The following is a 27,741-nucleotide window of genomic DNA, read 5'->3' as shown; positions in this document are numbered from 1 at the left end:
AATCTACAGGGTGCTTTTCACGAGTGGAAGAGAAGAGAAAATGTTTGATGGTATATGATGACAACCTTTCTTTTTTCAATGCCTTTTTAGATGATTACAGTGAAAGGTGTGGTAGATTTCTGCAGCAAGATTATTTTGACATTTCCGTCACATCATAGTTCTGCACCAGCCGGGAATCGAACCCGGGTCACAAGAATGGGAATCTTGTATGATACCACTACACTACTGGTGCTTGACAAGATATAGAGGAATGTGATTTTCCAAATAATCTATAGGGTGCTTTTCACAAGTGGAAGAGAAGAAAAGATGTTTGATGGTATATGATGACAGCCTTTTTTTCGATGCCTCTTTAGATGATTACAGTGAAAGGTGTGGTAGATTTCTGCAGCAAGATTATTCTGACATTTCCGTCACATCAAAGATCTGCACCAGCCGGGAATCGAACCCGGGTCACAAGAATGGGAATCTTGTATGATACCACTACACTACTGGTGCTTGATAAGATATAGAGTAATGTGATTTTCCAAATAATCTATAGGGTGCTTTTCACAAGTGGAAGAGAAGAAAAGATGTTTGATGGTATATGATGACAGCCTTTTTTTCGATGCCTCTTTAGATGATAACAGTGAAAGGTGTTGTAGATTTCTGCATTAAGATTATATATACATTTCCGTCGCATTAAAGGTCTGCACCAGCCGGGAATCGAACCCGGGTCACAAGAATGGGAATCTTGTATGATACCACTACACTACTGGTGCTTGATAAGATATAGAGGAATGTGATATTCCACACAATCTATAGGGTGCTTTTCACAAGTGAAAGAATAGAAAAGATTTTCGATAGTATGAAGACAGCCTTACTTTTTGCATTAACTCTTTAGATGGTAACAGTTAAAGGTGTGGTAGATTTCTGTGGTAAGATTGTTTTTATTTTCACATTCACGAGTAGCATAGCAATGGAATCTTCCAAAACACTCAGTTGTTGTTTGTTCATTGAGCATAAAGAGCCTTTCGGAAGGAAAAGTCACACGTAATAAAGTAGTTGTATTGATGTTTCCGTCACGTGAAAGGTCTGCACCAGCCGGGAATCGAACCCGGGTCACAAGAATGGGAATCTTGTATGATACCACTACACTACTGGTGCTTGACAAGATATAGAGGAATGTGATTTTCCAAATAATCTATAGGGTGCTTTTCACAAGTGGAAGAGAAGAAAAGATGTTTGATGGTGTATGATGACAGCCTTTTTTTCGATGCCTCTTTAGATGATTACAGTGAAAGGTGTGGTAGATTTCTGCAGCAAGATTATTCTGACATTTCCGTCACATCAAAGATCTGCACCAGCCGGGAATCGAACCCGGGTCACAAGAATGGGAATCTTGTATGATACCACTACACTACTGGTGCTTGATAAGATATAGAGTAATGTGATTTTCCAAATAATCTATAGGGTGCTTTTCACAAGTGAAAGAATAGAAAAGATTTTCGATGGTATGAAGACAGCCTTACTTTTTGCATTAACTCTTTAGATGGTAACAGTGAAAGGTGTGGTAGATTTCTGTGGTAAGATTGTTTTTATTTTCACATTCACGAGTAGCATAGCAATGGAATCTTCCAAAACACTCAGTTGTTGTTTGTTCATTGAGCATAAAGAGCCTTTCGGAAGGAAAAGTCACACGTAATAAAGTAGTTGTATTGATGTTTACGTCACATGAAAGGTCTGCACCAGCCGGGAATCGAACCGGGGTCACAAGAATGGGAATCTTGTATGATACCACTACACTACTGGTGCTTCAAAAGACATAGAGTAATGTGATTTTCAAAACAATCTACAGGGTGCTTTTCACCAGTGGAAGAGAAGAGAAAATGTTTGATGGTATATGTTGACAACCTTTCTTTTTTCAATGCCTTTTTAGATGATTACAGTGCAAGGTGTGGTAGATTTCTGCAGCAAGGTTATTTTGACATTTCCGTCACATGAAAGGTCTGCACCAGCCGGGAATCGAACCCGGGTCACAAGAATGGGAATCTTGTATGATACCACTACACTACTGGTGCTTCAAAAGACATAGAGTAATGTGATTTTCGAAACAATCTACAGGGTGCTTTTCACGAGTGGAAGAGAAGAGAAAATGTTTGATGGTATATGATGACAACCTTTCTTTTTTCAATGCCTTTTTAGATGATTACAGTGAAAGGTGTGGTAGATTTCTGCAGCAAGATTATTTTGACATTTCCGTCACATCATAGGTCTGCACCAGCCGGGAATCGAACCCGGGTCACAAGAATGGGAATCTTGTATGATACCACTACACTACTGGTGCTTGACAAGATATAGAGGAATGTGATTTTCCAAATAATCTATAGGGTGCTTTTCACAAGTGGAAGAGAAGAAAAGATGTTTGATGGTATATGATGACAGCCTTTTTTTCGATGCCTCTTTAGATGATTACAGTGAAAGGTGTGGTAGATTTCTGCAGCAAGATTATTCTGACATTTCCGTCACATCAAAGATCTGCACCAGCCGGGAATCGAACCCGGGTCACAAGAATGGGAATCTTGTATGATACCACTACACTACTGGTGCTTGATAAGATATAGAGTAATGTGATTTTCCAAATAATCTATAGGGTGCTTTTCACAAGTGGAAGAGAAGAAAAGATGTTTGATGGTATATGATGACAGCCTTTTTTTCGATGCCTCTTTAGATGATAACAGTGAAAGGTGTTGTAGATTTCTGCATTAAGATTATATATACATTTCCGTCGCATTAAAGGTCTGCACCAGCCGGGAATCGAACCCGGGTCACAAGAATGGGAATCTTGTATGATACCACTACACTACTGGTGCTTGATAAGATATAGAGGAATGTGATATTCCACACAATCTATAGGGTGCTTTTCACAAGTGAAAGAATAGAAAAGATTTTCGATAGTATGAAGACAGCCTTACTTTTTGCATTAACTCTTTAGATGGTAACAGTTAAAGGTGTGGTAGATTTCTGTGGTAAGATTGTTTTTATTTTCACATTCACGAGTAGCATAGCAATGGAATCTTCCAAAACACTCAGTTGTTGTTTGTTCATTGAGCATAAAGAGCCTTTCGGAAGGAAAAGTCACACGTAATAAAGTAGTTGTATTGATGTTTCCGTCACGTGAAAGGTCTGCACCAGCCGGGAATCGAACCCGGGTCACAAGAATGGGAATCTTGTATGATACCACTACACTACTGGTGCTTCAAAAGACATAGAGTAATGTGATTTTCGAAACAATCTACAGGGTGCTTTTCACGAGTGGAAGAGAAGAGAAAATGTTTGATGGTATATGATGACAACCTTTCTTTTTTCAATGCCTTTTTAGATGATTACAGTGAAAGTTGTGGTAGATTTCTGCAGCAAGATTATTTTGACATTTCCGTCACATCATAGGTCTGCACCAGCCGGGAATCGAACCCGGGTCACAAGAATGGGAATCTTGTATGATACCACTACACTACTGGTGCTTGACAAGATATAGAGGAATGTGATTTTCCAAATAATCTATAGGGTGCTTTTCACAAGTGGAAGAGAAGAAAAGATGTTTGATGGTATATGATGACAGCCTTTTTTTCGATGCCTCTTTAGATGATTACAGTGAAAGGTGTGGTAGATTTCTGCAGCAAGATTATTCTGACATTTCCGTCACATCAAAGATCTGCACCAGCCGGGAATCGAACCCGGGTCACAAGAATGGGAATCTTGTATGATACCACTACACTACTGGTGCTTGATAAGATATAGAGTAATGTGATTTTCCAAATAATCTATAGGGTGCTTTTCACAAGTGAAAGAATAGAAAAGATTTTCGATGGTATGAAGACAGCCTTACTTTTTGCATTAACTCTTTAGATGGTAACAGTGAAAGGTGTGGTAGATTTCTGTGGTAAGATTGTTTTTATTTTCACATTCACGAGTAGCATAGCAATGGAATCTTCCAAAACACTCAGTTGTTGTTTGTTCATTGAGCATAAAGAGCGTTTCGGAAGGAAAAGTCACACGTAATAAAGTAGTTGTATTGATGTTTACGTCACATGAAAGGTCTGCACCAGCCGGGAATCGAACCGGGGTCACAAGAATGGGAATCTTGTATGATACCACTACACTACTGGTGCTTCAAAAGACATAGAGTAATGTGATTTTCAAAACAATCTACAGGGTGCTTTTCACCAGTGGAAGAGAAGAGAAAATGTTTGATGGTATATGTTGACAACCTTTCTTTTTTCAATGCCTTTTTAGATGATTACAGTGCAAGGTGTGGTAGATTTCTGCAGCAAGGTTATTTTGACATTTCCGTCACATCAAAGGTCTGCACCAGCCGGGAATCGAACCCGGGTCACAAGAATGGGAATCTTGTATGATACCACTACACTACTGGTGCTTGCGAAGACATAGAGTAATGTGATTTTCGAAACAATCTACAGGGTGCTTTTCACGAGTGGAAGAGAAGAGAAAATGTTTGATGGTATATGATGACAACCTTTCTTTTTTCAATGCCTTTTTAGATGATTACAGTGAAAGGTGTGGTAGATTTCTGCAGCAAGATTATCTTGCCATTTCCGTCACATCAAAGGTCTGCACCAGCCGGGAATCGAACCCGGGTCACAAGAATGGGAATCTTGTATGATACCACTACACTACTGGTGCTTGATAAGGTATAGAGTAATGTGATTTTCCAAATAATCTATAGGGTGCTTTTCACAAGTGGAAGAGAAGAAAAGATGTTTGATGGTATATGATGACAGCCTTTTTTTCGATGCCTCTTTAGATGATAACAGTGAAAGGTGTTGTAGATTTCTGCATTAAGATTATTTTGACATTTCCGTCACATCATAGGTCTGCACCAGCCGGGAATCGAACCCGGGTCACAAGAATGGGAATCTTGTATGATACCACTACACTACTGGTGCTTGATCAGATATAGAGGAATGTGATATTCCACACAATCTATAGGGTGCTTTTCACAAGTGGAAGAGAAGAAAAGATCTTTGATGGTATATGATGACAGCCTTTTTTTCGATGCCTCTTTAGATGATAACATTGAAAGGTTTTGTAGATTTCTGCATTAAGATTATATAGACATTTCCGTCGCATGAAAGGTCTGCACCAGCCGGGAATCGAACCCGGGTCACAAGAACGGGAAACTTGTATGATACCACTACACTACTGGTGCTTGATAACGTAGCAGGGTGAACTGATTGGTATAATTGTTTATGCCAATTGACTCATTCCTCTGGCCCCTCCCCCTCGTTGCCCTGATTGCTAGCACCAGGACTGGCTGCTGGTGCTCTATAAGTGGGGAGCAGACCTGTCCTCATAGGTCTGAGCCCTGGGCACTGGTTGGCTGCCACCCCAGTTTCTTCCCTGAGTTTCAAGCTAGGTTGGCTATTTGTTTGCCGCTGCAACAAATGAGCAAGGTTACGTTAGCAGTGGCCATGCTTTTGGATTCACTCGCCTGTGCACTGGATCCCTGTAAATCCGTAAAGGACTGCTGGCCACAAACTGCTATAGAGTTTCCGCTGACTGGTGGTCTACATTCTACGTGAGATGGTAGGCCTCAGTTTTTGCCCAACCCAGTCATCGTTTGCTAATATATTGAAGCTCAGTGTATTTCTTGTTCTCCACTTCTGCAGGCCTGAACATCGGGTGGCAGCCAACCGATAAGGCTCTTCTGTTCTGCTGTTTCTGTGTGGTCGTTTCATGTTGTCTTGTGTGTCTGTGATGCCTGTCTGTTCTCCCTGTGCTGGGGCAACGCTGGTTCGGTGGGTCAGTCGAGGAGACTGGTTTGGACGGCTCCAGTCTCTCCCTGTTGGCCCCGCTGTTTCCGACATTGTGAGCTGTACCACGGAGGCCGAGGACTGTGGCACCAATGAACTCGTTTGTGTTTAGTCTTTTGCTTTCATTTAGTGTATTGTATGTATTTCTTTCTGTTCCTTGCTGGGCTAAATGGGGGAACCCCCTTAAAGTGTGCATTGTGTGCTGTGCTTTGCTGTGCCTATGAATGACTTATTTCACCTAGCTTATGTGTCATATTGTGGAGCACTCTGGCTTGCCTCTTGGTTGAGGATGTTGTATCCCTCCCCTAAGTTCCCTAGAACCAAGCCTAAGCCTGGAATAGACTTCCTGTCAATAAATTATATTATATTTTTTGTAAACCTTGTCTCTGCTCATTCAGTCAAACGAACTTGTGTGACCTGTAAGTGTGTTTGGGGTGTCCCTGGGGCCTTATGACAATTCCTGGGGTGGCGTAGTCCAAGGCAAATTTCCCACAATGCCACAATAAGATATAGAGGAATGTGATATTCCACACAATCTATAGGGTGTTTTTCACAAGTGAATGAGAAGAAAAGATTTTCGATGGTATGAAGACAGCCCTACTTTTTTCATTAACTCTTTTAGATGGTAACAGTGAAAGGTGTGGTAGATTTCTGTGGTAAGATTGTTTTTATTTTCACATTCACGAGTAGCATAGCAATGGAATCTTCCAAAACACTCAGTTGTGGTTTGTTCATTGAGCATAATTAAGAGCCTTTCGGAAGGAAAAGTCACACGTAGTAGTTGTAGTTGTATTGACGTTTCCGTCACATGAAAGGTCTGCACCAGCCGGGAATCGAACCCGGGTCACAAGAATGGGAATCTTGTATCTTGAAAAGACAAAGAGTGATGTGATTTTCCAAACAATCTATAGGGTGCTTTTCACAAGTGGAAGAGAAGAAAAGATGATGGTATATGACGACAGCCTTTTTTTCGATGCCTCTTTAGATGATTACAGTGAAAGGTGTGGTAGATTTCTGCAGCAAGATTATTTTGACATTTCCGTCACATCAAAGATCTGCACCAGCCGGGAATCGAACCCGGGTCACAAGAATGGGAATCTTGTATGATACCACTACAATACTGGTGCTTGACAAGATATAGAGGAATGTGATTTTCCAAATAATCTACAGGGTGCTTTTCACGAGTGGAAGAGAAGAGAAAATGTTTGATGGTATATGATGACAACCTTTCTTTTTTCAATGCCTTTTTAGATGATTACAGTGAAAGGTGTGGTAGATTTCTGCAGCAAGATTATTTTGACATTTACGTCACATCAAAGGTCTGCACCAGCCGGGAATTGAACCCGGGTCACAAGAATGGGAATCTTGTATGATACCACTACATTACTGGTGCTTGATAAGATATAGAGGAATGTGATTTTCCAAATAATCTATAGGGTGCTTTTCACAAGTGGAAGAGAAGAAAAGATGTTTGATGGTATATGATGACAACCTTTCTTTTTTCAATGCCTTTTTAGATGATTACAGTGAAAGATGTGGTAGATTTCTGCAGTAAGATTATTTTGACATTTCCGTCACATCAAAGGTCTGCACCAGCCGGGAATCGAACTCGGGTCACAAGAATGGGAATCTTGTATGATACCACTACACTACTGGTGCTTGAAAAGACATAGAGTAATGTGATTTTTGAAGCAATCTATAGGGTGCTTTTCACGAGTGGAAGAGAAGAAAAAATGTTTGATGGTATATGATGACAACCTTTCTTTTTTCAATGCCTCTTTAGATGATTACAGTGAAAGGTGTGGTAGATTTCTGCAGCAAGATTGTTTTGACATTTCCGTTAAATCATAGGTCTGCACCAGCCGGGAATCGAACCTGGATGACAAGAATGGGAATCTTGTATGATACCACTACAGTAATGGTGCTTGACAAGATATAGAGGAATGTGATTTTCCAAATAATAGGGTGCTTTTCACAAGTGGAAGAGAAGAAAAGATGTTTGATGGTATATGATGACAGCCTTTTTTTCGATGCCTCTTTAGATGATTACAGTGAAAGGTGTGGTAGATTTCTGCAGCAAGATCATTCTGACATTTCCGTCACATCAAAGATCTGCACCAGCCGGGAATCGAACCCGGGTCACAAGAATGGGAATCTTGTATGATACCACTACAGTAATGGTGCTTGACAAGATATAGAGGAATGTGATTTTCCTAATAATAGGGTGCTTTTCACAAGTGGAAGAGAAGAAAAGATGTTTGATGGTATATGATGACAGCCTTTTTTTCGATGCCTCTTTATATGATTACAGTGAAAGGTGTGGTAGATTTCTGCAGCAAGATCATTCTGACATTTCCGTCACATCAAAGATCTGCACCAGCCGGGAATCGAACCCGGGTCACAAGAATGGGAATCTTGTATGATACCACTACACTACTGGTGCTTGATAAGATATAGAGTAATGTGATTTTCCAAATAATCTATAGGGTGCTTTTCACAAGCGGAAGAGAAGAAAAGATGTTTGATGGTATATGATGACAGCCTTTTTTTCGATGCCTCATTAGATGATAACAGTGAAAGGTGCTGTAGATTTCTGCATTAAGATTATATAGACATTTCCGTCGCATCAAAGGTCTGCACCAGCCGGGAATCGAACCGGGTCACAAGAATGGGAATCTTGTATGATACCACTACACTACTGGTGCTTGATCAGTTATAGAGGAATGTGATATTCCACACAATCTATAGGGTGCTTTTCACAAGTGGAAGAGAAGAAAAGATCTTTGATGGTATATGATGACAGCCTTTTTTTTGATGCCTCTTTAGATGATAACATTGAAAGGTGTTGTAGATTTCTGCATTAAGATTATATAGACATTTCCGTCGCATGAAAGGTCTGCACCAGCTGGGAATCGAACACGGGTCACAAGAATGGGAATCTTGTATGATACCACTACACTACTGATGCTTGATAAGATATAGAGGAATGTGATATTCCACACAATCTATAGGGTGCTTTTCACAAGTGAACGAGAAGAAAAGATTTTCGATGGTATGAAGACAGCCTTACTTTTTTCATTAACTCTTTTAGATGGTAACAGTGAAAGGTGTGGTAGATTTCTGTGGTAAGATTGTTTTTATTTTCACATTCACGAGTAGCATAGCAATGGAATCTTCCAAAACACTCAGTTGTTGTTTGTTCATTGAGCATAATTAAGAGCCTTTCGGAAGGAAAAGTCACCCGTAATAAAGTAGTTGTATTGACGTTTCCGTCACATGAAAGGTCTGCACCAGCCAGGAATTGAACCCGGGTCACAAGAATGGGAATCTTGTATGATACCACTACACTACTGGTGCTTGAAAAGACAAAGAGTGATGTGATTTTCGAAACAATCTATAGGGTGCTTTTCACAAGTGGAAGAGAAGAAAAGATGATGGTATATGATGACAGCCTTTTTTTCGATGCCTCTTTAGATGATTACAGTGAAAGGTGTGGTAGATTTCTGCAGCAAGATTATTTTGACATTTTCGTCACATCAAAGATCTGCACCAGCCGGGAATCGAACCCGGGTCACAAGAATGGGAATTTTGTATGATACCACTACGCTACTGGTGCTTGAAAAGACATAGAGTAATGTGATTTTCGAAACAATCTACAGGGTGCTTTTCACGAGTGGAAGAGAAGAGAAAATGTTTGATGGTATATGATGACAACCTTTCTTTTTTCAATGCCTTTTTAGATGATTACAGTGAAAGGTGTGGTAGATTTCTGCAGCAAGATTATTTTGACATTTCCGTCACATCATAGGTCTGCACCAGCCGGGAATCGAACCCGGGTCACAAGAATGGGAATCTTGTATGATACCACCACACTACTGGTGCTTGACAAGATAGAGAGGAATGTGATTTTCCAAATAATCTATAGGGTGCTTTTCACAAGTGGAAGAGAAGAAAAGATGTTTGATGGTATATGATGACAGCCTTTTTTTCAATGCCTCTTTAGATGATTACAGTGAAAGGTGTGGTAGATTTCTGCAGCAAGATTATTCTGAAATTTCCGTCACATCAAAGATCTGCACCAGCCGGGAATCGAACCCGGGTCACAAGAATGGGAATCTTGTATGATACCACTACACTACTGGTGCTTGAAAAGACATAGAGTAATGTGATTTTCGAAACAATCTATAGGGTGCTTTTCACAAGTGGAAGAGAAGAAAAGATGTTTGATAGTATATGATGACAGCCTTTTTTTTGATGCGTCTTTAGATGATTACAGTGAAAGGTGTGGTAGATTTCTGCAGCAAGATTATTTTGACATTTCCGTCACATCAAAGATCTGCACCAGCTGGGAATCGAACCCGGGTCACAAGAATGGGAATCTTGTATGATACCACTACACTACTGGTGCTTCATCAGATATAGAGGAATGTGATATTCCACACAATCTAAAGGGTGCTTTTCACAAGTGGAAGAGAAGAAAAGATGTTTGATGGTATATGATGACAGCCTTTTTTTCGATGCCTCTTTAGATGATTACAGTGAAAGGTGTGGTAGATTTCTGCAGCAAGATTATTTTGACATTTCCGTCACATCATAGGTCTGCACCAGCCGGGAATCGAACCCGGGTCACAAGAATGGGAATCTTGTATGATACCACCACACTACTGGTGCTTGACAAGATAGAGAGGAATGTGATTTTCCAAATAATCTATAGGGTGCTTTTCACAAGTGGAAGAGAAGAAAAGATGTTTGATGGTATATGATGACAGCCTTTTTTTCGATGCCTCTTTAGATGATTACAGTGAAAGGTGTGGTAGATTTCTGCAGCAAGATTATTCTGACATTTCCGTCACATCAAAGATCTGCACCAGCCGGGAATCGAACCCGGGTCACAAGAATGGGAATCTTGTATGATACCACTACACTACTGGTGCTTGAAAAGACATAGAGTAATGTGATTTTCGAAACAATCTATAGGGTGCTTTTCACAAGTGGAAGAGAAGAAAAGATGTTTGATAGTATATGATGACAGCCTTTTTTTCGATGCGTCTTTAGATGATTACAGTGAAAGGTGTGGTAGATTTCTGCAGCAAGATTATTTTGACATTTCCGTCACATCAAAGATCTGCACCAGCTGGGAATCGAACCCGGGTCACAAGAATGGGAATCTTGTATGATACCACTACACTACTGGTGCTTCATCAGATATAGAGGAATGTGATATTCCACACAATCTAAAGGGTGCTTTTCACAAGTGGAAGAGAAGAAAAGATGTTTGATAGTATATGATGACAGCCTTTTTTTCGATGCCTCTTTAGATGATTACAGTGAAAGGTGTGGTAGATTTCTGCAGCAAGATTATTTTGACATTTCCGTCACATCAAAGATCTGCACCAGCTGGGAATCGAACCCGGGTCACAAGAATGGGAATCTTGTATGATACCACTACACTACTGGTGCTTGATAAGATATATAGGAATGTGATATTCCACACAATCTATAGGGTGCTTTTCACAAGTGAACGAGAAGAAAAGATTTTCGATGGTATGAAGACAGCCTTACTTTTTTCATTAACTCTTTTAGATGGTAACAGTGAAAGGTGTGGTAGATTTCTGTGGTAAGATTGTTTTTATTTTCACATTCACGAGTAGCATAGCAATGGAATCTTCCAAAACACTCAGTTGTTGTTTGTTCATTGAGCATAATTAAGAGCCTTTCGGAAGGAAAAGTCACACGTAATAAAGTAGTTAAAATAGTAATAAAGTAGTAGTGATGACAGCCTTTTTTTTCGATGCCTCTTTAGATGATAACATTGATAGATTGGTAGATTCTGCAGCAAGATTATTTTGACATTTCCGTCACATCAAAGATCTGCACCAGCCGGGAATTGAACCCGGGTCACAAGAATGGGAATCTTGTATGATACCACTAAACTACTGGTGCAATCAATAGGGTGCTTTTCCCAAGTGGAAGAGAATAAAAACATTTTAAAGAGTAAATTCACCCCATAACTCCACCCACTTCACATTTCTGAAAAAAGGCTTTCAAAATGGGCAGGACGTTCTGAAATTTGGAAGGGAGTACAGCCCTGCTGCAGCCAATCAACCATGGTGATTTAGTGTCAATTTGGGAATGAGTGCATGGCTTTCACAGGTAGGCTAATCAGGGCAGCAGTGGGGTGTCCTACGAAGCTCGATTAGTGGCTTAGCGAGGTATGTTGCGCTCAAAGCAAGGGTATGCTGTCATACGAAAGTGAATTTGTTTTAGCGTCGCTGTATCACCATGGTATCTTATGCTCGCAACCAAACCTGGTCGGGAGCAGGTTATGTGCTAACTTATAGCTCAAATCGTGAAAAATCACCTCCCTCTGACTAATCCTACTGACTACTGACCAATCAATTATCTTGAAAAACGAAGTCATCTCACGTGTGAGAATCTACTGGAGCAGCTCCGCCTCTTCAAACATTTTGATACTCTAAGCCGCTTTTAACTATGTTGCGCATGCAGACATATCGCTACTGTGGACTAACCTGACTTTCGCCAGATCCTGTAGTTCGCTGTCTGCTTCACACAAGGATCTGGGACTTCTCGATAGGAGACAGAGATAGTATTTCTGAAGGCGGGTCCTTGTAAAACATCCTCGCATGTGATTTGATAAACCACTTGCCTGTTATCTTGAATGACGTGCTAGGCTTCTTCAAGTTCTTGCCAAACCCGGTCGGAAGAAGAGTAAAAACATCCTTGCCACCAATAATTGTCTCAAAACTATTCTCTGAAAGAATGAATACTCGACAGATTCGACAAAACGGTTGAAATAGCAGAATCAATGTCAGCACAAGACTCCTCGCTGCGTGCCGCCATTGTTATTTGAATCAAACACTCGCTTCGGCGCTCCTGATTGGCTGCTCATTTCTTGATCACTGGCAGGGGTTTGGATTGCCCTCGCGTCCAGACCCTTGTGTGGAGCTCAGCGAAAGGCCTCTGGTGGAGCATGGCGGAACTACAAGGGTCTGGCGAGAGTCAGGCTAACTATGGACATGCATACCATACAATATCTGATGACCATCGATTTTTTGATGTTATAGGTTAGACACCAAAAAAGACCACCCTAGATTTCGCTACCGCTCATAAATGCGAAAGTAATCGTTTTTAAACCTAGGCTGTCTTGTGCGTCTCCACGTTTCCTGATTGGTCAAAATCACCCCAACCACGAGAGCGCGCACAGATCTGAGCTGAAAGCCTAGTTTGACAAATTTATCACATACCTGCTGTCGTAGGATCACTTAACCTAATACCCGAGTTAAGGCTTTGTGCAGCCTCGTTATGTCTAGATAACCTAGATTTGTCTAACTTGCTTCGTAGGATACCCCACAGGTGTTGGGGCGTTTCGTTCCTAATTTGTAATGACCTGGTGACATAGGGTGCCTCTCAACTTGCCTCCTCGATCTTCGATGCTCGATCCTCGAGAGGCGTTCCCACTGATCTATAACTAACACTGGATAGACTATCCCATTCTTTCCCCCCCATAATTCTTTATGTAGATCAGTGAGGATCGAGGCCGGAGGAGCGAGGGAGGACGTATAAACGCTGCATGAGAGGCATCTATAGTGTTGGACGAGAAGTGCAGGACAACGTCAGCATTCCAATAGTATTTTGGACCAACATGCCATGGCATGTTTCAACCAGTAGAGGGCGAGGAGAGCAATATCTCCAATACAAAATCATACAAAATGTTGCTTTTGTCGAGAAACACGATTTTTGTCAATATTAACCCTGGTGATAGTATAGCTCACCACTTATGAGTATGTTCAATCAATCAACAGCTCAAAAAACATATTTTAGGGTGTAGTTACCCTTTAATGATGACAATCTTTCTTTTTTCAATGCCTTTTTAGATGATAACAGTGAAAGGTGTGGTAGATTTCGGCAGTAAGATTATATTTGTTGTCACATTCACGGGTATCATAGCAATGGAATCTGCCAAAACACTCAGTTTTCTTTTGTTGCATAATTAAGAGCCTTTCGGAAGGAATAGTCGCACCTAACAAAGTAGTTTTATTGATATTTCGGTCACGTCAAAAGTCTGCACCAGCCAGGAGTCGAACCCGGGTAACAAGAATGGGAATCTTGTATGATACCACTACACTACTGGTGCCTTACTAAATGTAATGGAAAATACTTTTCGGGTGCTTGTAGAGCAGACAAGTTGTTCAATAATATATGTAGACAACATTACTTTCTATGCCTTTTTAGATGCTAACAGTATAAGGTGTGGTAGATTTCTGCCGCAAGATTGCATGTGTTGTCACATTCACGGGTTGCGCCTCCACGGAATCCGCCAACAGACATATTTCTAATTAATTCTTTGACCACAATTAAGAAAGAAATCTCCAGACATAGCAAGCTACTTTGGAATAATATAATTTAAATTTCTTTAGATTCCTTTAGACATAACAAACAAGTATAGGAAGGTTGTCTTCATGTAATATTGAAAAATTTTTCTGCTCTACCACTTGGGAAAACCACCCTATCGCTTGTTAGAAATAGCATATGCACTAGTCTTCTCAGGCACCAGTAGTGTAGTGGTAATATACAAAATTCCCATTCTTGTGATCCGTGTTTGACTTTTGACATGACGATAATTTCAGACCATTTCAAAGACCATTTCAAAGTATTTTGTTATATCTGCGCATTCCTTACTAAAGGCTTACCCTTAGATGATGAATGGTGTTTTTGACGATCCAAAGTAACTAATCTAACACCATTTTTAACAGTCATTTTTACAGCCACTGGGAGGCAATTTCATTCTGCACATCCATGGTGTGAGGCCAGGTACGTGTACTGATTCATACTGTACTTTATACAGTGTGCCGATTATGTATACATCCTACAGTGGCTGAATGACATTTGATTGAGTTGAGGCCGGGTTATATTCTGATTTGCAGTGGTCTCTTAATTTTGAATATGACAGTAAACTCATTCGAATGTCACTCAGCAACCGTAGGATGACTTAAAAAAAATGGCTTGTGATTTCTGTGTGTGTGTGTGTGTGTGTGTGTGTGTGTGTGTGTGTGTGTGTGTGTGTGTGTGTGTGTGTGTGTGTGTGTGTGTGTGTGTGTGTGTGTGCGTGCGTGTGTGTGTTTGCGTGTTTGGGTTGTTAAGTCCATCGGACTAAACTTGAAGCACCTCAAAACAAGCATGCAAAAGGAGTAAAGGGCCTATTGAGCCATCACATGGGCTCTTAATTATTTCCAGAACTGTATACACTCTCTTCAACTAATGGCATACTTGTACTTGTACTATCCTCATGAGCATCAGCTGATTGAATTGGTAACTGATCACTTCCCCTTTCCATCCATTCAAGATTGAGGTTAAAAAGTGGCAATAATGTGATTAATAATGTTTGATAATGACCACACACACACACACACTTTCATGATTATTGTTATTTTACATCATACGTTTATTGTATAAACATGTATTTAAACACTGGCAGATGCAGTGTGATTTATAGCATTTGGATAGGTATATTTTTAGTTTATCTTCACTTTGAACATCTGGTACTATCAAAACAAATGTTACAAACATACATACACAAATAACCTTTTCCATCCTTTGCAAAAATACATACAAGCACCTACACAAGTTTTCTTACTCACCAAACACACATTTAGACACATTAATGCAGACAGTAAATGACATTCAGTGTGCAATACATCACCAACATGCAGGCCAGTGAATGTTAAAAAATAAATATTTGTACTCTGTAATCATAACCGTAGACCAACATTCATGGCTTTACATGTAGGTTTGTTTTAACACAGCATACATTGCAACTGACAAATGTGTCTTCATATTTTCTTTATATGTTGGTTTTGATAACATTTGGCTACATCATTGCCAGGTGCACAAGACAACTGTGTCGCATTTGTGCCCCTCTTTAAAAAATGAAGAATTGACAATATTGTCCACATGTGTGCATGCATCAGTGTCGAACAGCCGTTCTATTTTTTCTTTGGTATATTGTGAATTAGCTGTGTAGTAACTCTTTTCTGAAAAGTAAAACTTTTTTATGAGGTTGTTTCAACAACGTTTTTCTCCAGTGCCCATTGACACCTAAAATGGTGAGACAATAGAGCGTTAAAATGACTTGAATTCTAATTCAGTCTTCTAATATACCAGTTTAAACCTTCAATCATTGCACATCATGTGTCTGTATATGATAGGGTATTCATTTTTGGGCATATTCACTACCTTTAGTTTTGCTCAATTTAAAATGATCAGCTATCAACAAACCTAACTGTAAAGCATATACAGCTCTGGAAAAAAAATGAAGAGACCACTGCAAATTTTTCTGGTGTCATCCTAAGGTTGAGTGACATTCAAATGAGTTCATATGGACATATGGCATATCTCATTCAAATGTCAAAATCAGTAACTGTAGGATGACATCAGAAAAATGTTTCTTGATTTTTTCCAGAGCAGTATATATGTGTGTGTGTGTGTGTGTGTGTGTGTGTGTGTGTGTGTGTGTGTGTGTGTGTGTGTGTGTGTGTGTGTTTGTGTGTGTGTGTGTGTGTGTGTGTGTGTGTGTGTGTGTGTGTGTGTGTGTGTGTGTGTGTGTGTGTGTGTGTGTGTGTGTGTGTGTGTGTGTGTGTGTGTGTACAGCTGTGTATGTAGGGTGTCCGCTAAAAGACCAGATTGGCATTGAGATATGGAGTAAAATGCCACAATGGCACAATGCCATGACCATTCCGCTAGAGGTTTAATTTTTTTGAGTCACACTGAATCACATTTGAGTACGAGCAAGAAGCCTAAAGGCTTAAAGGTGTAACCTTTTCATTCCACCAAACTGTAGCCATTTGTATGACTCCTTCTCATTACTTACTAATATAAATAGAAATCATTTATGTTAAGGATAGGCTCACATATATGCACATATGCACACAGACAGACACATTCTCTCCCTCACGCACACACACACACACACACACACACACACACACACACACACACACACACACACACACACACACACACACCAACAGTTAGCAGAGTGGCAGGAAGCATAGTAAGACAGTATGTGGTTAGTTAGGGGGTGCCTATTGGCAATCAGTGTCGCTGCTTTAGCAGCAGCTCTGATGCCAGCTCGCTAATGTGGTGCCATGCCTCCTGCACGTGTCGCAATTCTGTGGTGCGGGCACAGATAGCAAAACGGAGCACGAAGGTGCCGGCCAGTTGGCAGGGGACTAGGTGGATCTTCCGGGCACTGTTGATCTGCTTCAGCAGAGCTTCATTCAATTCGTTTGATCCCTGTTGAAGAATGGGAACACTTAAAAAGCAGAGAATGGCCAGAATGGCACACATGCAAGTGTGAATTCAGTCAACTAAGGTAGCCATTCTAAAATACATCCTAGTTAGAGAAATATGACAACACATACTTTTCAATGATTAACAGAATTATTTTACTTATTTTACTATTACTATACTATTTTACTATTATTTTTACTTTTAAACAAGTTTAACATATGTTATATGTTACATGAATTGACAGGGAAGTGCTGATTAGTGATATTGCAGTGTTACCTTAAGTTTAAAGCAGACAAGGCCCAATATGACATCTGCACTGATCTCAAATCGGGGATCATTCCGCACCATGCTTTCAAATTCTTTAGCCAAACGCACATGCTGTAAGAGGAAAGAATGGTCAACAAAATGAATGCAATTAAAATCCAAATTAATGTTGGTGTGGCAGGGAAAAAAAATGATACAACAGCTTGAGAAAAGCATTCTGTAGAGTGCTAAATAAACTAAATCAGCCCAGGATTACTCAGAATGTAAAGACCCTTTCTAAAATAACTTTTTTCAATGTAACCACTGGGTGGCGATATTACCCATTATACCCATGGAGTAAAGCCAGCTCTACTACTGATTCATAAATTTCTATTCCATTAACGGAATACGTCATCATATCATCATTAGCAGCTAACTGAAGTGAATAACTGACCACATCCTCTTTCTTATCCCCCCCAGACTGAGGTCAGAAAATGCTGTGGTCTTTAACAAGGAGTGATTCAAGAGCCTGTTGTAAGAGTGGTGCTTTCACAGAGGGGTCTAATGCTGTTATGGTTTCATGATAAACTGTGGCTCGATCATGGTTGTTATTGGTACTTCCTTTCTGAAATGGTGAAATTGAACACATAATGTTACATGCTGGGCTTTCTTAGTCCCAGGATAAGCCAGATTTGTCAGTGCCACTTGCTACACTTCTTAAAGACAAGCTGAGATTAATGTAATGTAGTTCGTAATCTCAGGCTACTACTGGATTTAAGATAACTCTTTTATGGAGAGTCAACAACCTCACTGAGTTTTAGTGGTGTCAATAAACCTAGTTATGCCTTTGTAGCTTTGATGTTTGGTAACCATCTGGAAGGTTTTAGTGTTACTGAGTGCATTTATCACAGAACTGACACAATTCATTTTTATTTGAACTAGTTCAGAACTACCGTCCAAAAGAAAATGAGCAAACGTTCACACGAAAAATAGGCAGCTGACCTGACATGACCAGGTGTGTTATACTGCTGCTATTATGCATACATGTGCCAACTGTTAGGGTGTGCGATGACCAGCACTTTCTGTATCAATGAGCAAGGCACTGCACATGTTGTGCACTTGCAGTGAAACAGACCAAGGCTTAATGACTAGCATCCTTGCACTGCTGCCTAATTTAGCATGGAGACAGCCTGGCAAATTTGATTGACAGGAGCCAGTGAGGGGCTGCTACCTGACGTATGTAGTCCTGCAGGCCTTTGACTCCATACATGCGGAAGACAAACCACATCTTCAGAGAGCGGAAGCGTCGGCCCAGTGGAATCTGCCAGTGCTGCAGGGGCCACAGAGACGCTATTAGAAATGACATGTCTGGTTGCTTCATCAGAACACACACACACACACACACACACACACACACACACACACACACACACACACACACACACACACACACACGCACACAAACATACATTCACCAACATTGGTGAGAGAACCTACTACAGACCTATTAACCACAAACAAATATAGAAATACAAATCTACATATACAATATTCAAAATGAAGAGACCACGCAAATTTGAATGTCACTCAGCAACTGTAGCATGACATCAGAAAAATGTGCAGTGGTCTCTTACATTTTCCAGAGGTGTATATCCACACATCAGTAAACGGACATAAGGTACCACCACACCCACCCACCCACACACACACACACACACACACACACACACACACAGGAAATAGTCAGAAGGGACATTATCATGATAGATTATGACTGGTGCAGTGCTGTGTACAGTCCTGATGTTTTCTGTCAATGTCAGTGAACTTGGACTTTAAGGGGATGAAATGACACTGACATCAGGGGGCAGTACACATGCTACACATCAGTCTGACTCTAGGCCCAAACAAACAAACTGGAACATGTCTTAAGAATTGACAGCATAACAGAGAATAACAGAGAGTGAAGGATTCAAATAGCTATGAATACCAGTGTTTAATTCACAGAAAAGAAGCACACTGTTGATGTTACACATTTGGATGAAATAAAACAAAAAAAAGGTTAAACATATCAGATTCAGTCACTTACTCTGTAATCTGTGACCAGTCCTGAAAAGCAAAATAAACGGAGGTTAATCATTCTTTGTCAAAGCTGATAGTGGGCTATTAATTCATTAGTTTATATATCAGACATTTGAATTTACACTACACAAATAAACAACCGTAGAGAAACTGAATAGCTTGTTCATTTTTTGATGTGAGTGATGGCAATCACTAGCTATATTTTACCCAAATAAGCTGCTGCAACTGTATGAAAACTGGTCTATTTGGAGGTAACCCATGGGCTGTGCTCTTGTACTGTACACAAACCAGATTGACTGATGTCTGACAGCTAAACAGAGCGAAGCCCTCAGCTCTCCAGCACAGGCAATAACATGTAATCTCATTTGCCTGTTTTGTTTTCTCTCTCTCTCTCTCTCTCTCTCTCTCTCTCCCGCTTTCTCTCTACAAGAATATCTACTGGCTTTGTCTGCGAGCCCAGTAAGGGTCAGCTGCCTGGCAGGTCGTGGGAGGGAAGAGGGTCCGTCTTTTGTCTTCCTGTCAGCACAATTATGGTGAGGCAGCAGGCACAGCTGCAGGCTAGCCTCCACAGCGGCGCTGCTTTTATCTGCATCTCATTCAGGAGCGCCACGGCAGCGGCCAGCAGGGGGATGATCGCCGTGCAGGGCCACATCAGCTACAGGTAAAGACAAGCGCCTTCTCGCTATATCAGCTACAGGTAAAGGCAAGCCCCTTCTCCATACATCAGCTACAGGTAAAGGCAAGCCCCTTCTCCATACATCAGCTACAGGTAAAGGCAAGCCCCTTCTCCATACATCAGCTACAGGTAAAGGCAAGCGCCTTCTCGCTATATCAGCTACAGGTAAAGGCAAGCGCCTTCTCGCTATATCAGCTACAGGTAAAGGCAAGCGCCTTCTCCATACATCAGCTACAGGTAAAGGCAAGTGCCTTCTCCATACATTCTAGGTAATCTCTAACGCCATCTCCTTTCAGCCTGGTAGGACACTATACTCGGACTATTTGCTTGTCTAGTTAGAGCAGCTGGTGGATCTTTAGGTGAAGTCATGCTGTCTCTCCTTTGATGCGCATCATTGTAAATAAAACGCTGTTCCTGATTTTTCCTACCATTGGCCTGACTGGGTCCTCACTCATTTGTCGGTGGTATAGAAATTACCATCACAGTGCATTATTGGTACCATAAAGATCTTTGTTAACTGTTGCTTCTCTCTCTCTCTCTCTCTCTCTCTCTCTCAATCTCTTTCACACACATGCACACACACTCCCAATGTATTGTGCTCAGGTAGTAGCTCTGGTCAGTGTTTATTTGACCAGTACCACCACAGTCTTCCTGCTCAGCATAAGGCAAGCATGGGATAGCTTTCAGGTGACTAAGCAGACAGATTGTTGGCCATGACGTGGACATGAAAGTAATTGCTCATGCTCTCTACAGGAGGTCAGGAGCATGTACGTCTTAACAGCTATTGAATCATTTGCTCGTTTACTACAGTCAGCCAGCCTCTGGTTTTCAGCAATCATTTTCATGATGCACCATCATCAACTATGTATCATCATTACTAAACTACTGTCATTTATATTGACAGGAGGGAGGCGCTTCGTTTGTAAACATAAAGTTTGAATACAGATGGTGAACGACTTCACTCTGCACCTTTTGTGCAAACATTCGTTATTGTGAAGGTCCTACGTGCATTACCTGATTCTTCGTGGTCATGTTTAAGGTAGAGAGGATCCATTTTGAAGGCCCCGATAAGGTCTGATCTCTTCTTCACCCTTTATAAAAGAAAGTGAACACATTATTAGTGTATGACTGAGTAGACATTGGAATGAGATGGAGCACACAAATACTACATTTAATACATCTACATGTATGTGTTATAACATCATTTTCCTGCAAGATAGCATTCTGTGTTCTCACCACATTGTGGAGCAGTCAAAGTTGACCAAAAGCCATTTGTGTGGGTTGAAATTGAATGAGTCCGCAAACTGGAAGGAAATAAAGATCTTGCAGTAAGGTACATAAACCATAGTTCAGCACAGCCAGCAGTGATGCAGTTAATGGTATTTGGGCTTCACATATTATCCTCATTTCATCTCACTATATCCAACATTATATTTCATTAATGACAAATCTTTAGCCTGGGTGTTCCATCATATCAACTTCTGTAGAATAAGAAAATGGAACTGGTTCCACTGGTTGCCAGAAATACTAAAACTTGACAAGCAAAATTATGCTATTTATTTGTGCACACTTACGTGCGTAATTCTTTTGTTTAGATATCATGAATCACACTTGTCCATTTTCATAAAGGGAGAAACACTAGTATCTGCTGTTTCATCTATTTGCTGTTCTGCTTTTCAAATATCCTCTCCATCTGCTGCAATAAAAACAGCCAGTGGAATACAAAAGGACAGCACAGGCGTGATGAGAAGGCTTCCGTTTGACTGGGTGCTGTGTGCCACTTCACTTCCTGGAAACCGTTACTAAGCCAGGACACTTCTGAACACTACTGGACACAGCTGTCAGTCAATTCAGTGATAATGGTCTGGTCTTTTTTTCCATACAGATGAGCCCTATTGACTAGCATTGCTTGAACCCATGCTGACAATAAACAGTGATATTTCAGCTCGCGAGTTATCTAAAGGTCTGCTAGTGCCTCAGGAAATGACTTTACCCTTATCAGGGTGCACACCAGCAATATGCCTCAGCAGGAGAGGCCTTGAAATTCAATGGAAGATTAAGGATTTCTAATTTTGCACAGATTTCTGAACACATCAGTCACTCTGTGAACTCCTCTCTTGACATTTAAGTGTTGCTCAGTCCACGCACATGCAGACAACCCCTGTTAGCCTCAGAGCAGAGAGAGCCTTTCTTTGTGTTTCACATTTGCTTGTAGGGATGAAATCTGTGGTATTACTGTAACATCTTTGCAACTAGTCACACCCATCTGGACATTATTCACTATATTTACTCTGAACCTCCATTTGAAATGTACTAATATATTAGAGATATATTCTATAGATGTTAAAATGCTTTAATTTAATACATGCGCAAATGGGTTATGTAAAAGTCAGATACTCTGAAAATTACTTGTCAGTCATAGCAGGAAAAGGAATAAAATATTGTAACATTAGACTAGCCATGATCTATACATTGGACATACTGTATAACACTGTTTGTAGAATATTTTCCATGTTAAATAAACTACCACTAAACCACTACTACTGAACAAGTCAAAAGGTTTCTGTGTAAACTGGCATCTTTCATTATACGTGTGATGGACTGCTGTTGTTACCTCGATACCATTCAGGAGAGGCCTGAACTCAGGACAAATGAAGGAGCTCCCTGCGTATGCTGCATCAATATGCATCCACATGTTCTCTGCATTACCTGGAACCAGAAAAACCAATCACTGTGTGAATCCTAGAACCTCGGCACAAATCCGATGGACAATATTCAGGTACCACTTAAAGCTCTGTTCTGCAGATTAGCTTCCCCACCGATACACACACAGACATGGGTAATGTGAAAACAATTACATGGGTAATGTGAGGAGAAATGTACTCACAAATAGGTCCCAGCTCTGTGATGTGATCAAAAGCACATGATGGAGTTGTCCCCAGTGTGGCACAGAACTGTAAATACAATGGGGTGGAGATTGGGTGAATTAATACAGGTGAAGCATTTCAGAATTTGAAAAATTGCTATTGTCTTTTGAAGCAAATACGTAAGGGATAATCAACGACGCGCCGTGCGTTTATAGGAAAATAATGCACGTTCGAAGTGGTAATAAGGACCCGACGCCGCAGGCGGAGGGGACTTTACACTTCGATAAGTGCATTATTTTCCTATAAACGCACGGCGCGGAGTTGATTATCCCACTTATACCACTGCTACTATCACTTTCGTTTATATTGCCGCTGTCTTAGATACAACGTTGTTGTTTTTACCGTTACATTGACATTGGCGAATTAATATTCAAGTGTAATAAGCCCAAAAGTAGGGAACTACTTCATAGCCGTGCGGTATATAGAAAAATAATGCACATTCCAAACAGCGCATCACAATAGGAAATTTGACCAAGCAGTGGTATAATAACTAAATAAAACAAGGGTGTGGGTAAATCCATGCCATGTGTACTATAAAATGGTTCCTGGTTTCATCTGATTCTGAAATGTCAGTTTTGTTTCTGGGAATAAACGCAAATATGTTTTATGTACCGTGCACGTGTTACAAAGGCCTGTTCACCAGAGTTTAAAATCAGATGGTGACCTCCTGATTCGTTTATGGTGGCAAGAAAACCTTCACTAACTACGTTAGTGTTCACAGAGACCTCAGGCAACAGTTTCAGAAGGAAAGCAGAGGGAGGGGCAATTACATCTGTAAGCACAGCAATAGAGTGTGTGGGGCGCCAGATAACCTCGTACGCATGCCATGAAAAGCCCACTCTGACACATTCAAGGTTTGTTCAGTTCAGATCACATTATGTGAAGAAAATCTCAGAATCAGGAGGCATCTGCACTGAATGGAGACACCATCTGAATCAATCAATAACCCCCCACCCCCACCCCAAAAAATGACTATGAAGAGCCATTGTCAGCTAATGAGAAGTCTTGCTCACTCACATAGGTTGGTATAAGGCCAGCATTCTTGTCCTCCTCGATGATCCTTCTCAAAGCTTCTCCCCGAACAGCAAATTTTTCATCAGTAGGAACCTTATGCATCCTCATGCCACCGATCAATCCAGCTCGTTCCACAGAGGAGTGTGCCTGCATTATAAAAAAAATGTTTTTAATGTTTTTAATTAAGGCTATGGGACTTTTTCCTCACACTGCTAACTTTAATGTCAATGTACTGTTTATTGATGTCATTGTAAGTCGTTGTGGATAAAAGCGTCAGCTAATAACTATGAACATAAACATCAAAACCATGGCATGATTATTACAGTGTGTAAAGGTTAGAACTGCACAGAAAAGCTCCTCCATAGAAAGATATAAATGGATTACAGCCAAGTCAAACTGATCGCAAGGCTGTTCACAATGTAGCTTTTCAAATTCAATCTGATATTAATTTCGACACGTTAACTCCTCTGAACTACAATAATTATTTTCAACAGAGACTCTCATACACATAATGAAAATGTCATTAATGTAACCGTCTGGACTGTTTACAGTGAAAGTGTATTTTGCAAGGAGCTCAGTGTTCGTAGTATACTGGCATTGAGGTCTTACCTGATCTGAGGTGTAGGCCACCAGTTTGGAAATAATGTCAGCCTCAGAGCGCCCAGGCTGTTCAGCTAGCATCTGTTGGACCTTCCTGCGTCGAGCAGCAAGGAGAGCCACCAGCGTGGCTTCACTGGCACTGCCCTGTATTCAATTAAATTTGCATGTCAGTCAAGATTTAAATGTGCGCTTATATTTCTATTCATATTTTTTCTATTATGTTTTTGCCTAATCATCTTTTAGTAGCTTCACAAAACAATATTTAAAATGCTAAAGTTCACCCATGGCCATATTACAGACATGATGACATCCTTCACCAACATCACTCCCCCCTTGGGTCATGCTGCTTAATTAGCCAATGGTCAGAAAGAATCAAGTCCACTTTAAGGGCACGTGTATAGCCCAGGCACTTTTGTTTGGGAGGGGGGGTTGTATGTACCCATTGTGCTGTATGCTTCACCTTCTCTCCATTTTTATATCACCTTCTCGTCCTTTATTCGTGTTTGAACTAAATGTTGTCAAATGTCAGTAAAATCTCATTCTGTTTTGTTTGTCTCATCCTTCAATTTATGCCACCAAGCTTTGCTCTATCATAAGCAACGGCTTCAAAATGACAAAAGAGGCTCATTAGTCTTGCAAGCGAGTGCCATTTGTTGCCATGGCGAGAACCCCCAGTAAGTGAGATGGGCATGTAGTACACAGAAGAGGAGGAGGAGGAGGAGGACAGGCAGAGGCCACGCTGAAGAGGAATAAACTGATCTGTCATCGGCACACCACAGCTGCACAGCCGCGTTGACGGACCAATAATGAATGTGAAGCTGCCGGTGTCACGAAAAGCGCCACCATCACCATTTGCTTTTGATCGACAGGTTAAAAGGCAATTTCCTGCTATTTTTCCAGGCATGTGACGCTGGAGGTTGGCAATCAATGACAAACTGTGTCTGTACGAGGAATTAAGGGCTTGTTTGTTTTCCCAGTCCCTCTATTGTTTGCTGTATGTTTGTTGAAGCAAGGGTATGGTTCTGCCAAAGACCTTGCTTTACTGTCATTATCCACACAACACCTTTCATGCTATTTCAAGCACATGGCGAAAACAGACAAAAACCTGAATAACAACATGCGACCAGCAACAGAAGATCACTCCCTCTATGCAATCTCCCAAAAAGTAACAGAAGATCACTATCACTTTGCAGTCGTTCAAATGCTCATTTAATTTCCAATAGACATTCCATTACCATTCTTTTTTTTTTAGCCGATTATATCCAAGTATTGTCTTGCAAGTTGTCTTTCGGTGTAGTCAGTTAGATGTGTGTGGCACTATAGTGCAATATGAGATTATCTGTTATCTATTTTTGTTTGGGCAGAGTCTACATATGAGTGTGAATGTGCAGGGAATCTTTATGTACCTGTTATCCTCCTTGACTACAAAATCAATAAACTGAACACACAGATTAACGTCTCATTTTTACAAGTAAATGTTAACAGTGCAGTCCACCTGTATGACTCCACCCCCCTTTCCAGAGGTGCCGGCTATGAAGTCCTCCGGGAGGTTCAGCATCTTCCCTAGCCAATCCAACATCACTGTCTCCAGTTCAGTACAGGCTGGACTGGCAGCCTAGAAAAACATAAAGGGGTTAAGACAAACATAAACTGGACTGCTCACCAGCAAAAAACCTTCACTAGGTAGTAGTGCTGTGATATAATACTACACTCTAAGGTGTGTGCGTGTGCGTACAGTATGTGTAAAAGTGTCTGAATCCAACCAATAGGTTTATATAATTGTATTTGTGTATTTGCGTATTTGTGTGTTATTTCAGTATTTCTCTTCATGAAATTCAAAGTTACAATCATACTGGAAAAACACAAAGAATCTTAAGGCAATGATACTTGAGGCTTCCTTTTGAGCAATGTTGCTGGGCAACTACATGACTGGTTTGGATGATCATGCAGTTATCAGTTGCCTGCTACTGATAAGTCCTCGCAAAAACATTGCTGCACAATATTACTGGGAAGGAATGTGCCAGAACATTCATTCTGTTGGTTCATACATACGTATGTATCTGAGAAAAAATATGCCATATGGGGTGCCACAGGGATACAGTCTTGGGCCACTTTGCCTTGAAAAAGTAAATAGCTGGATGCAGCAGATTTCAATTTAATCAGAACAAGACTGAGATTATTTTAATTGGGAACAAAGAGGATAGAGCACAAATACATGACTACTTAGAATCTACAGCACTTACACCTGTACTCAAGTGAGAGTCATCTTAGATCAGCATTCTAGCATCTCAGAAACAGCTAAGATCAGAGATTTGGTTTATAAACAGGATTTAGAAATGCTTATTCATGCTTTCATATCCGGTAGGGTAGATTATTGTAATGGTCTCCTAACTGGCCTCCCCAAGAAGTCCATTAGACAGATTCAAGTAATTTAAAACGCTGCATAACCAAGACTAAAAAGAGAGATCACATTTCACCCATTCTTAAATCATTTGCCATTTATTGATGACTGAATTAACTTCAGATGGGTTGTGTTAAGTATAAAATGACTGTGACATAGTTTTAGGTTTTTAGGTTTCATTTTAATTTATCTTTTTTTTATTTTATTTTTAATTCATCTTTATTTGACCTCCTATTTATTCAGTCTTATTTTCCCCATTAACCTATTCTATTATCTTATTAATTACTATTACTATTATCACTGTTATTCTTTTCCGTTTCTTTTTATATTTTAAGCACATTCTTTGTATGATAATGAACCATATAGATAAACTTGAACTTGAACAACAATTCTCAGGAACATCAGCCAGCAACATTGCTCAAAAATGTGTATCATCAGCTGTAGAGGCACAAGAAACAAGACTGCATTCGTCATACCCAGGAAAAGCCGATGCAGCCAATCGCCCCAGACAGCATGTCAGCCAGCATCGCCGGAAATGAGCTGGCTGTGGGGAAGTAAGCATAGAAGTATGGACTGTGCCAATGGGTTACCTACAAAGAAGAAGGATTTTCACTCGTTTGAGAAGGCCGAAAAGGTGCAGTATGAAAACACTAAGAAATACTAGAGTTAACAACAGAATAC

The 27,741-nt window shown here is 40.5% G+C and overlaps 1 protein-coding gene and 36 non-coding genes across 41 annotated transcripts in view; all 37 read right to left on the bottom strand.

Annotated features, from left to right (window-relative positions):
- Positions 1 to 161: 161 nt before the first annotated feature.
- Positions 162 to 232, bottom strand: trnag-ccc (transfer RNA glycine (anticodon CCC)). The gene has a single exon. It is a non-coding gene; the product is annotated as a tRNA-Gly (tRNA).
- Positions 233 to 424: 192 nt separating this feature from the next.
- trnag-ccc (transfer RNA glycine (anticodon CCC)) lies at positions 425 to 495 on the bottom strand. The gene has a single exon. It is a non-coding gene; the product is annotated as a tRNA-Gly (tRNA).
- A 192-nt stretch (positions 496 to 687) lies between these two features.
- trnag-ccc (transfer RNA glycine (anticodon CCC)) lies at positions 688 to 758 on the bottom strand. The gene has a single exon. It is a non-coding gene; the product is annotated as a tRNA-Gly (tRNA).
- A 314-nt stretch (positions 759 to 1,072) lies between these two features.
- On the bottom strand, positions 1,073 to 1,143 carry trnag-ccc (transfer RNA glycine (anticodon CCC)). The gene has a single exon. It is a non-coding gene; the product is annotated as a tRNA-Gly (tRNA).
- A 192-nt stretch (positions 1,144 to 1,335) lies between these two features.
- Positions 1,336 to 1,406, bottom strand: trnag-ccc (transfer RNA glycine (anticodon CCC)). Its single transcript has one exon. It is a non-coding gene; the product is annotated as a tRNA-Gly (tRNA).
- A 314-nt stretch (positions 1,407 to 1,720) lies between these two features.
- On the bottom strand, positions 1,721 to 1,791 carry trnag-ccc (transfer RNA glycine (anticodon CCC)). Its single transcript has one exon. It is a non-coding gene; the product is annotated as a tRNA-Gly (tRNA).
- Positions 1,792 to 1,986: 195 nt separating this feature from the next.
- Positions 1,987 to 2,057, bottom strand: trnag-ccc (transfer RNA glycine (anticodon CCC)). Its single transcript has one exon. It is a non-coding gene; the product is annotated as a tRNA-Gly (tRNA).
- Positions 2,058 to 2,252: 195 nt separating this feature from the next.
- trnag-ccc (transfer RNA glycine (anticodon CCC)) lies at positions 2,253 to 2,323 on the bottom strand. Its single transcript has one exon. It is a non-coding gene; the product is annotated as a tRNA-Gly (tRNA).
- Positions 2,324 to 2,515: 192 nt separating this feature from the next.
- trnag-ccc (transfer RNA glycine (anticodon CCC)) lies at positions 2,516 to 2,586 on the bottom strand. The gene has a single exon. It is a non-coding gene; the product is annotated as a tRNA-Gly (tRNA).
- Positions 2,587 to 2,778: 192 nt separating this feature from the next.
- trnag-ccc (transfer RNA glycine (anticodon CCC)) lies at positions 2,779 to 2,849 on the bottom strand. The gene has a single exon. It is a non-coding gene; the product is annotated as a tRNA-Gly (tRNA).
- A 314-nt stretch (positions 2,850 to 3,163) lies between these two features.
- On the bottom strand, positions 3,164 to 3,234 carry trnag-ccc (transfer RNA glycine (anticodon CCC)). Its single transcript has one exon. It is a non-coding gene; the product is annotated as a tRNA-Gly (tRNA).
- Positions 3,235 to 3,429: 195 nt separating this feature from the next.
- On the bottom strand, positions 3,430 to 3,500 carry trnag-ccc (transfer RNA glycine (anticodon CCC)). Its single transcript has one exon. It is a non-coding gene; the product is annotated as a tRNA-Gly (tRNA).
- A 192-nt stretch (positions 3,501 to 3,692) lies between these two features.
- Positions 3,693 to 3,763, bottom strand: trnag-ccc (transfer RNA glycine (anticodon CCC)). Its single transcript has one exon. It is a non-coding gene; the product is annotated as a tRNA-Gly (tRNA).
- A 314-nt stretch (positions 3,764 to 4,077) lies between these two features.
- On the bottom strand, positions 4,078 to 4,148 carry trnag-ccc (transfer RNA glycine (anticodon CCC)). Its single transcript has one exon. It is a non-coding gene; the product is annotated as a tRNA-Gly (tRNA).
- Positions 4,149 to 4,343: 195 nt separating this feature from the next.
- On the bottom strand, positions 4,344 to 4,414 carry trnag-ccc (transfer RNA glycine (anticodon CCC)). Its single transcript has one exon. It is a non-coding gene; the product is annotated as a tRNA-Gly (tRNA).
- A 195-nt stretch (positions 4,415 to 4,609) lies between these two features.
- On the bottom strand, positions 4,610 to 4,680 carry trnag-ccc (transfer RNA glycine (anticodon CCC)). The gene has a single exon. It is a non-coding gene; the product is annotated as a tRNA-Gly (tRNA).
- A 192-nt stretch (positions 4,681 to 4,872) lies between these two features.
- trnag-ccc (transfer RNA glycine (anticodon CCC)) lies at positions 4,873 to 4,943 on the bottom strand. Its single transcript has one exon. It is a non-coding gene; the product is annotated as a tRNA-Gly (tRNA).
- Positions 4,944 to 5,135: 192 nt separating this feature from the next.
- trnag-ccc (transfer RNA glycine (anticodon CCC)) lies at positions 5,136 to 5,206 on the bottom strand. The gene has a single exon. It is a non-coding gene; the product is annotated as a tRNA-Gly (tRNA).
- Positions 5,207 to 6,866: 1,660 nt separating this feature from the next.
- Positions 6,867 to 6,937, bottom strand: trnag-ccc (transfer RNA glycine (anticodon CCC)). The gene has a single exon. It is a non-coding gene; the product is annotated as a tRNA-Gly (tRNA).
- Positions 6,938 to 7,132: 195 nt separating this feature from the next.
- On the bottom strand, positions 7,133 to 7,203 carry trnag-ccc (transfer RNA glycine (anticodon CCC)). The gene has a single exon. It is a non-coding gene; the product is annotated as a tRNA-Gly (tRNA).
- Positions 7,204 to 7,398: 195 nt separating this feature from the next.
- Positions 7,399 to 7,469, bottom strand: trnag-ccc (transfer RNA glycine (anticodon CCC)). Its single transcript has one exon. It is a non-coding gene; the product is annotated as a tRNA-Gly (tRNA).
- Positions 7,470 to 7,923: 454 nt separating this feature from the next.
- Positions 7,924 to 7,994, bottom strand: trnag-ccc (transfer RNA glycine (anticodon CCC)). The gene has a single exon. It is a non-coding gene; the product is annotated as a tRNA-Gly (tRNA).
- Positions 7,995 to 8,182: 188 nt separating this feature from the next.
- On the bottom strand, positions 8,183 to 8,253 carry trnag-ccc (transfer RNA glycine (anticodon CCC)). Its single transcript has one exon. It is a non-coding gene; the product is annotated as a tRNA-Gly (tRNA).
- A 192-nt stretch (positions 8,254 to 8,445) lies between these two features.
- Positions 8,446 to 8,515, bottom strand: trnag-ccc (transfer RNA glycine (anticodon CCC)). Its single transcript has one exon. It is a non-coding gene; the product is annotated as a tRNA-Gly (tRNA).
- A 192-nt stretch (positions 8,516 to 8,707) lies between these two features.
- Positions 8,708 to 8,778, bottom strand: trnag-ccc (transfer RNA glycine (anticodon CCC)). Its single transcript has one exon. It is a non-coding gene; the product is annotated as a tRNA-Gly (tRNA).
- Positions 8,779 to 9,096: 318 nt separating this feature from the next.
- Positions 9,097 to 9,167, bottom strand: trnag-ccc (transfer RNA glycine (anticodon CCC)). Its single transcript has one exon. It is a non-coding gene; the product is annotated as a tRNA-Gly (tRNA).
- A 188-nt stretch (positions 9,168 to 9,355) lies between these two features.
- Positions 9,356 to 9,426, bottom strand: trnag-ccc (transfer RNA glycine (anticodon CCC)). Its single transcript has one exon. It is a non-coding gene; the product is annotated as a tRNA-Gly (tRNA).
- A 195-nt stretch (positions 9,427 to 9,621) lies between these two features.
- On the bottom strand, positions 9,622 to 9,692 carry trnag-ccc (transfer RNA glycine (anticodon CCC)). The gene has a single exon. It is a non-coding gene; the product is annotated as a tRNA-Gly (tRNA).
- A 192-nt stretch (positions 9,693 to 9,884) lies between these two features.
- trnag-ccc (transfer RNA glycine (anticodon CCC)) lies at positions 9,885 to 9,955 on the bottom strand. Its single transcript has one exon. It is a non-coding gene; the product is annotated as a tRNA-Gly (tRNA).
- Positions 9,956 to 10,147: 192 nt separating this feature from the next.
- On the bottom strand, positions 10,148 to 10,218 carry trnag-ccc (transfer RNA glycine (anticodon CCC)). Its single transcript has one exon. It is a non-coding gene; the product is annotated as a tRNA-Gly (tRNA).
- Positions 10,219 to 10,410: 192 nt separating this feature from the next.
- trnag-ccc (transfer RNA glycine (anticodon CCC)) lies at positions 10,411 to 10,481 on the bottom strand. The gene has a single exon. It is a non-coding gene; the product is annotated as a tRNA-Gly (tRNA).
- Positions 10,482 to 10,673: 192 nt separating this feature from the next.
- trnag-ccc (transfer RNA glycine (anticodon CCC)) lies at positions 10,674 to 10,744 on the bottom strand. The gene has a single exon. It is a non-coding gene; the product is annotated as a tRNA-Gly (tRNA).
- A 192-nt stretch (positions 10,745 to 10,936) lies between these two features.
- On the bottom strand, positions 10,937 to 11,007 carry trnag-ccc (transfer RNA glycine (anticodon CCC)). The gene has a single exon. It is a non-coding gene; the product is annotated as a tRNA-Gly (tRNA).
- A 192-nt stretch (positions 11,008 to 11,199) lies between these two features.
- Positions 11,200 to 11,270, bottom strand: trnag-ccc (transfer RNA glycine (anticodon CCC)). Its single transcript has one exon. It is a non-coding gene; the product is annotated as a tRNA-Gly (tRNA).
- Positions 11,271 to 11,682: 412 nt separating this feature from the next.
- Positions 11,683 to 11,753, bottom strand: trnag-ccc (transfer RNA glycine (anticodon CCC)). The gene has a single exon. It is a non-coding gene; the product is annotated as a tRNA-Gly (tRNA).
- Positions 11,754 to 13,894: 2,141 nt separating this feature from the next.
- On the bottom strand, positions 13,895 to 13,965 carry trnag-ccc (transfer RNA glycine (anticodon CCC)). Its single transcript has one exon. It is a non-coding gene; the product is annotated as a tRNA-Gly (tRNA).
- A 1,288-nt stretch (positions 13,966 to 15,253) lies between these two features.
- Positions 15,254 to 27,741, bottom strand: part of ddc (dopa decarboxylase) — a 15,660-nt gene continuing 3,172 nt past the window's right edge. For all 5 annotated transcript variants that reach the window (XM_062539393.1, XM_062539395.1, XM_062539394.1 and 2 more), the window contains 12 exons: positions 27,537 to 27,650; positions 26,155 to 26,274; positions 24,669 to 24,803; positions 24,063 to 24,206; positions 23,006 to 23,072; positions 22,733 to 22,827; positions 21,355 to 21,422; positions 21,133 to 21,209; positions 19,450 to 19,469; positions 18,595 to 18,693; positions 17,397 to 17,498; positions 15,254 to 17,123 (listed from right to left, as the gene is read on the bottom strand). In XM_062539393.1, coding sequence (XP_062395377.1) covers positions 16,923 to 17,123; positions 17,397 to 17,498; positions 18,595 to 18,693; positions 19,450 to 19,469; positions 21,133 to 21,209; positions 21,355 to 21,422; positions 22,733 to 22,827; positions 23,006 to 23,072; positions 24,063 to 24,206; positions 24,669 to 24,803; positions 26,155 to 26,274; positions 27,537 to 27,650 — 1,242 coding nt within the window. In that variant the 3' untranslated portion in view covers positions 15,254 to 16,922. The remainder of the gene's footprint in view (positions 17,124 to 17,396; positions 17,499 to 18,594; positions 18,694 to 19,449; positions 19,470 to 21,132; positions 21,210 to 21,354; positions 21,423 to 22,732; positions 22,828 to 23,005; positions 23,073 to 24,062; positions 24,207 to 24,668; positions 24,804 to 26,154; positions 26,275 to 27,536; positions 27,651 to 27,741) is intronic.

The sequence above is a fragment of the Sardina pilchardus genome, chromosome 6 (genome assembly GCF_963854185.1).
Source record: "Sardina pilchardus chromosome 6, fSarPil1.1, whole genome shotgun sequence".
Classification (NCBI taxonomy): domain Eukaryota; kingdom Metazoa; phylum Chordata; class Actinopteri; order Clupeiformes; family Clupeidae; genus Sardina; species Sardina pilchardus.
The sequence above is the reverse complement of the archived record's forward strand: the minus strand, read 5'-3'. Positions and strand labels throughout refer to the sequence as shown.